This window comes from Sinocyclocheilus grahami, unplaced genomic scaffold (genome assembly GCF_001515645.1).
Source record: "Sinocyclocheilus grahami isolate Dianchi unplaced genomic scaffold, SAMN03320097.WGS_v1.1 scaffold5.1, whole genome shotgun sequence".
Classification (NCBI taxonomy): domain Eukaryota; kingdom Metazoa; phylum Chordata; class Actinopteri; order Cypriniformes; family Cyprinidae; genus Sinocyclocheilus; species Sinocyclocheilus grahami.
The window spans coordinates 6,694,733-6,702,713 of record NW_015505184.1 but is presented as its reverse complement, the minus strand read 5'-3'; the positions used below and the strand labels follow the sequence as shown (position 1 = coordinate 6,702,713).

The 7,981-nt window shown below is 38.3% G+C and overlaps 1 protein-coding gene across 3 annotated transcripts in view; it reads right to left on the bottom strand.

Annotated features, from left to right (window-relative positions):
* Positions 1-7,981, bottom strand: part of LOC107585639 (serine/threonine-protein kinase N2-like) — a 31,569-nt gene that overhangs the window by 18,504 nt on the left and 5,084 nt on the right. For 2 of the 3 annotated variants that reach the window (XM_016272756.1, XM_016272749.1), the window contains one exon: positions 3,653-3,944. In XM_016272756.1, coding sequence (XP_016128242.1) covers positions 3,653-3,944 — 292 coding nt within the window. Of the gene's footprint in view, positions 1-3,652; positions 3,945-6,615; positions 6,974-7,981 lie in introns of those variants that run through there. The other variant, XM_016272764.1, reaches the window with a different exon arrangement.

Genomic DNA, 7,981 nt, shown 5'->3' with positions numbered 1-7,981 from the left:
AGGGGGTCTGAATACTTTCCGTACCCACTGTATATATAAATAAATATATTAGGGCTGTGCAATATATCAAAATTATCGAAATATCGCAAATATGCATATCGCTATGGCTTGCAATATTTGGGGCCATGAACAAAAGACAAAGAGAAAAATCACTCACTGCTCTTACCTAAATAACTTTTGTAGCTTAAATAAGAATCAGTGCATATTGAATTCATAGAGTAAATACTAAGCAGTGTTGTATTTTTTCCTTTTTATTATTCAGTTCCTAAACTCATGTTAAAATGCCATTTTTATGTAATGCTAGAGTAAAACACTACCGTTCACTTTCAGAAGTTGTTGTAGGGGTGCTTTCTTCTCACAAAAAGTGAAACATGTATGCTAGTTATATTAGAATCAGAATCAGAATGAGCTTTATTCACCACTTAAGTGTGCGCAAACACAAGGAATTTGTTGTGGTTTTACAGGAGCTCTTGATACATACATACAAATAACCATATACAGTATATATGACACAAGATAGAAGTTATAGAAGTTCACAGAACGGACTCCGCAACAGCTGAGTAAAACTGTTTCATCTGAGCATGTGGCACTTTAAGCATTATCGTATCGCATATCGCATTTTTCTTCAATATCGCACAGCCCTATATAATATATATATATATATATATATAGCCTGCATTTAGCCTTTATTTTTTACCTACATTTAGTTTAAACAAACATTTTAACACTGGCAGCAACGGCAGGTTGTTAAAAATAATCATTCCTCTGGCTGAAGAAAAACAAAGTTCATTAATACTTGAACTTAATACCTAATTAATACTTTTATTAAGCAAGGATATATTAAATTGATCAAAAGTAGAAGTTAAGTTTTTGTTAAAAATGTTACAAAGGATCCTTAAGGGACTTTTGAATTTTCAATCCATCGAAGAATCCTTTAACTATCCTTGTCATGGTCTCCACAAAATATTAGGGAGCACAACTGTTTGAAACATTGATAATAATAAGAAATACTTCTTGAGCTCCTCTTCAACATATTAGAATGATTTCTAAAAGGATCATGTGACACTGATGACGAAGAATAATGGCTGCTTTGCATCACAGAAAGAGATTACATTTTAAAATATATTAAAATAAAAAAGCAGTTATAATGAATTGTAATAATATTTCAAAATATTACCGTTTTTGATCAAATAAATGCAGCCATTACAAAACCTCTACAGGGTCGTTGAGCTACAGAATGGAAGCGAGAAGGTCGTCTGTGATAAATAATTCTTCTCAAAGCACCTTAGTGTGGAAGCACATGTTAATGAAGAACAAGTGTCTTTTGTTAAGCACCTGGAGACTCCTGAGTCACATCAGATGCCTGTGTTGTTATTATTATATACAATGTCTGCAGGGTACGGAATAACGCACCCACACAGCAGGTATTACAATGAGACTTCAGAGGTACTTAAAAGTAGATTAAAGTCCTATAACATACTGGGCTAACTATTTATTTCATACTTATTTGCTATACACAAAAACAAACATATGTGTCTGTGGCACTCTGTGCAATGGATGTAATAAGAGCTGATGATATAATAAGGTGCAGAAGGCTTGACCCGTCAGCAGCGAGTAGAACAGCCTGACCAGTTCCACTGTCTGGACTCCCAACAAGTGCTGCGCAACCATGACATCACCAGTGAGGCATGGGCACTGGAGCGCCGTTGTCTTCCAGTGGCATCTGCTGATTTCTGCTTAGCCGACACAGACTGAGGAGGTCAACACAGAGGTGTGACACGCGGAGACATTCCTCTTGCGCTGAGTCACCAAACAAAAGCCCCTTCTCATCAGATAATTTCCGTGCCAGGCTACAACTTGTCCCGTATAAGGATGTGGTTAGTAGGGTGAGAGATCTGACCAAGCTTCTGGAAGATATCCTCACAACTAAATATTGCAGTCCAGAGCTGCTACACCTGTAGTGTGTTACTGTCTAGGCTCACAGATCTCACATGTAAAAGCTGTTTATCTTCAAAACAATCAAAAAGTGATTTGTGGATACTGTGGAGAAGCACGCTATATAAAAATAGCAAGGCTCAACTGAAAGGATGACCCACTGGAAACTGCAAGAATGATTTGTAAAGTCTTGGCAGCATCAGTAAGAATGGGTGAAAATAGGTTTGTCATGTATGCCGTCATTGGGTTTAGGAATTTATGATCGCCTTGGAGTTCCTGATTAATTTAAATGAAACATTTAATGAAAAAAGTCTGTTCCTGTCCATTAAAAATTGTTCCTTTGTAATCTAAGAAGCTAAGATATATGGTGGCCCCCTTCATAATGAGAAACTGTATTAGACTTAAATTTTATATATATATATATATATATATATATAAATTGAAGTCTAATGCAGTGTTCTCAGTTGTTACCAACACTTATGGTATTATGCTCACCAAGGCTGCATTTATTTGATCAATAATACAGTAAAAACAGCAATATTGTGAAATATTATTACAATTTAAACAGTTTTCTGTTTATATATATATCTTTAAATTGAATTTATTCCTGTGATCAGTCCAGTCTTCAGTGTCACACAATCCTTCAGAAATCACTCTAATTTGCTGCTCATTTATTATTATTATCAATGTTGAAAGTTTGTGCTGCTTATTAGTTTTGTAGAAACCATGATACCTTTTTTTGGACTCTTCAAAGCATTTATTTGAAATATATACATTTTATAACATTATAAAGTGAAAGAGACGAAAGTGACGTGACATGTGGCCAAGTATGGTTACCCATACTAGGAATTAGTGCTCTGCATTTAACCCATCCTAAGTGCACACACACAACAGTTAACACACACACAGCAGTGAACACACACCCGGAGCAGTGCGTTTATGCAAGGGCACCTCAGTCGTGGTATTGAAGGTGGAAGAGAGCGCTGTACATCCACTCCCTCCACCTACAATCCCTGCCGGTATGAGACTCAAACCCGCAACCTTTGGGTTACGAGTCTGACTCTCTAACCATTAGGCCACGACTTCCCCTGTAGATGTCTTTACTAACACTTTATGCATCCTTGTTGAATAAAAGTATTTTATACTTTCTTTAAAAATATATCTTCCTGACCTCACACTTTTGAATGGGACGTTGGACTCTTCAAAGCATTTATTTGAAATATATACATTTTATAACATTATAAAGTGAAAGAGACGAAAGTGACGTGACATGTGGCCAAGTATGGTTACCCATACTAGGAATTAGTGCTCTGCATTTAACCCATCCTAAGTGCACACACACAACAGTTAACACACACACAGCAGTGAACACACACCCGGAGCAGTGCGTTTATGCAAGGGCACCTCAGTCGTGGTATTGAAGGTGGAAGAGAGCGCTGTACATCCACTCCCTCCACCTACAATCCCTGCCGGTATGAGACTCAAACCCGCAACCTTTGGGTTACGAGTCTGACTCTCTAACCATTAGGCCACGACTTCCCCTGTAGATGTCTTTACATCTTTACTTTACTCTTACTTTATGCATCCTTGTTGAATAAAAGTATTACTTTCTTTAAAAATATATCTTCCTGACCTCACACTTTTGAATGGGACGCGTGTACAAATATTGATGGCACTACAGATGGTTAGAGTTCACTTATGAGAGCTTTGCTCATACCTAAGAGAAGATCCTCTGGATCCTTCACCACAATATGAGCGTTGAGCTCCTGCAGCTCTTGATGCAGCTCCTCTAACTTCTTGTTGGACTTCTTGAGCATATTATCAACATATGCCAGTCTCTTTTTTTCTGTGGTGACCTTTCTAAGGTTCTCCACCCCCTCTTTGATCTTCAGCTCTTTGCGGATCTCCCTCTTGATCTGCTCCTTGATTTCGTCTAGCTTCTGCTGCACCATGGTATCAGACAGGTCAAGGTTGTGCCCCAGGCCCAGCCGGTCCGAAACCATGTGAGCCTATACAAAATAAACATATATTAATATATTTTGATGTTAATATCCTTACCTTAATCTTTGAAAACAATTTCAAAGACTTCCTTAAGTCTTTTTTCATGAACGAAACCACACAGAGGCACACATACACATAAAGAAGCACAGTATCACTGACATCAGCAGGGAGGATAACTGGTCTGAGTGGGTGAGCCAAATCCTGCTTAGCCCAGCTCTTCATGAGTTCACTGACAACATGTAAGAGAACTGACACGGCTCCTCTAATCTTCCTCCAGGGGAAAGTGGAGCCATAAATAAAGCTTAAAAACAAAACTTTCAGCAGAATGTGCTCATTCAGGTCTAAAGGAGGGTGAAGGTGAGATTCGTCAAAGCATGCACAGACAAATATATCTGAATCCACAATGGACATATTATTCAAATACATCAACATTCAAATAGTAAAAATAGAGATGCACTGATAATATTACTCTGGAAGATAACAATAAGATCAAGTGATAAATGGCTGATGTTACATTTTTTAATTAATTTTGTCTAAATGCAAAAAAGAAAACACTAACTACTAAAATCAATAATTACATTGCTACAAGTGAGGCATTATAGCATTATAATGCACAGCATGAAAAATTTAGTTATTCTGAGACTTGCTGACAATTTACATTTAACAGTGTTTTTAAAGAGTAAGCGTTAGATGACAGCAGAGGTAATCTAAACGACCATGTACATTTAAAGGGTATGTTTTCCAATTTCAAACCAGCTTTGCATTGTTGCAATGTCTGAAAGTAAGTTAACAGTGTGTATTATTTTCCCATTCTACCAGGACCAAGTTATGCCCTTATATTTGCCAGCAAATATCCGCCAGATGACGTAAATCGATTTAAAAAAAATGTCTTTTTACTGCACAGACTGCCAACTTTTTATTAAAACCCCATCATGCCAACGGTGAATTACACCTTTATGACAGATACATATAAACTGAAATACCGTCCTCTGATGTTTGTGGATAATTGATATGTTAGTGATATTGTGCATTCTTAATGAAAAATATAAAACTGAACTGGAGTGAATGTTCTGAAATTTTAGCTTTGGTGACCCTTTTGTTTACATCCTTCATCCATGACTTTGAAATTTCACTGTCTGCAGAAAGAAATAAAAGAAATAAAAAATAACTGACAAACATGTTTTGACACTCGGAGTCTGCTTGCACGTACAGCACTGACTCGTGGGTCAGTTGAAGGTCATGGAAAAGCAACTGTCCTACATTTTAGGAGCCAGTTGTACCTCATCTCTTCCTCACTTGTGCCGCTACACTCAGGTGAAACACACATAACCAATATCAAAACAGCACAACCTGCGTGACAAAAAATGTTCCATTAATAATGTGTTTTGCTCATTAATACTCAAACTGATGAGGGTTAAAATCTCCCTTCATACAGTCCTGAGGAGCAGTTTAACTAACAACAGTGTCTCCAGACTTCTCATTCACCACAGAAAAGCAAATTATGCAGCAGTGTCTCTTCCACTTTCCATAATACTCTTGGACTTATCAGTTCTGGGAAAAAGGCTGACAAAACATGTTTCAGTAACAACAGTGTCATTTCCAGTTGACAAAAACTGAGAAACACACAACAGATTCCTGGTTGTAATTTGAATGCACTGGCAAAATGACATCTGACAGGACATGGTTTTGCAGACAACTGAATTCACAAATGCTCAGAAATAATGTCATTGCGAATAACATGAAAAGTGAAAATGGGTGGACTCTAATAACTATTGTAGTAAGTGTAAAAGGCTACATCTAGTAGTCGCTTTCCAAAATAATGCATTTTAATAAAGTCAAGTTATAATAGCTGACAGCTCTTTGCAGTTACTGACCGTCATCCATTTACCAAAAACATAATTTTGATGTTTGAGACATCTTAAAGGCAGATAAACACATATACACATATATATATAGGAATAGTTTATATATACATTTTTTAGTTAGTTAGTTTACTTTAACCAAACAAACCCCTCTACACTATATTGATAACTAATTTCAAAGTGTTATAACAAGACTGCAGTTCAGCACTGAACAAAAAGACAAGCTCAAAATCATTTGTTGAAAAACACAAGCATAAACCAATAGAACAGAACTTAATTCTAAACTTCCCAGTAGCTATAGTAAACTATACTATACTACATCTCACAGTAGGGATGCTGTGGTAATACCACGATAGAGGCAGTGGACTTACTTAACTGTTGTCCATTAGCTTTATTTAAATCTGATTTAGTTCACCTCTTCAACCAGTTTTGCTGTCTAGGTAGGCAGCTCAGTGGGGTTTGAGACACAGCCAGTGTGTACAATTCCAATACATCACAACTCCGTGTTTCCACTAGGCAACATGGCATAAAATCTCAATTAAATGTTATGTGGAGACGCTAATATAAGTGTACGGGAAAAATACAAGCTCTAAACTCCTGTCATAAGCGTTTTCGGGCCACATTCCCCGTTTTCCCGTGTCATGAGCTCCTCGGCGGAGGGAGCAGCTCGTCCCAAAGGAAGAAAAGTGGTGGCTTGAAAGTGCGCGAGAGAGATGCGCTTAGGGCGCATACTATGTTTTTAAAGCAAAAAAAAGTCGCCGTGCACACTTTAAGATTCTTTACATCCATATTGTATGAAATAAAAAACTTTTCCTACCTGCATGGGATCGGCGGCCATCTTGGTTGTGAACTTTTTTTTTGAATCAAACTCTGGGGAAGGGGAGGTGAGTCACTCCCAAAAAACAAGCCTGTTGTTATGTTTCCGTCTCAAGCGAAAAGCGCTTTTTTGGGGGTACGATCCATAGCATGGCCGGGATACGGAGGAGGTCCCATTGTTGAGCAGTCGGTTTGTTGTAAACGCAAGGGTTTAGACCCGGGCTCAGAGCGAGATCCGCGCTTTTGGGGTGAAGGCAGAGCTGTGCTGCTAATATCAGAACAAGGGGAGGCGGGTGGCAGAGCGACCCAAGTGCAAGTTTCAGTTCCCGCACCCAGTTCAGCCACGGCCAGTCCACCCTCGATCATGTGATCAATAACAGCTTCACAAACACAGACCCTGCGTCCCAATGTGCATACTATCCACCCTATCTGCCCTAAATAGTATTGAAAATGACTAATATCACATAGAATTTAGCATGGATAGTGTGCAAATTGGGACGCAGGCAGAGGCTTCAACATAACAGTCTGATTCTTATAGGAGCAGGACCACGAATTAAAGATGACTTGAATTTATAAGGACTTTATTCTGTTAAAAACGGCACAAGTTATTCTACTGCGATTATTGCATTGGGGCTTATTTTACAGGAGTAGAACACTAATGATTCATTCTGTACGTACTTTTTATGTAGAAGTTTCTGCAGAAGAAAATTTGTTCTATCGCGATGTATTCTATTGGCTATGGAACGATATTCCGGACAATTTTCAAATAGAATAGCAAATTGTATTTTCAATTGCGTTTTCAATATGTGGACGCATAAATTGTGACATAATCCAAATGCAATTGCAAATCCTGCATTAGCGTTTGCATTTTCGCTTTCGCGAACGCACAGTGACTGCCAAATTTCAAATGAAAAAGCAAAGTCCATTTGCAACTGTATTTCCCATGTCTTAGGAGTTACGAGCCTGTCATATTTAAATAGCAATATTAATTACCAGTTTGCTTTTTCACTCTGGCTGCGTCGCGCATGTAACCTGCCAAAACTCAAATGGAATCGCAATTCCTTTTGCATTTGAATTTCCGATGTCTGCATGGAGAGCTGTCAATCAATGTGAGGGGGCGGGGCTATACTAGGGGGCGTGTTTGTGTTGGGAGGTGACGTCACTCACAGACGACCGTGCAGAATGCTTTGATCAATGGAGGTAATCGGTAAAGGCTCCGCTAAAGGCAGCTACCAATCATTTTCGTACCTGTGTGAACGAACAGACAGTGAAGCCTTCTTGGCACAATACATAATTCTGTCTTTTTAAAAAGGTTTTATCACACAGCACAATGCCACAGATGTTGCAAGTTTTGAGGGAGCGTGCAA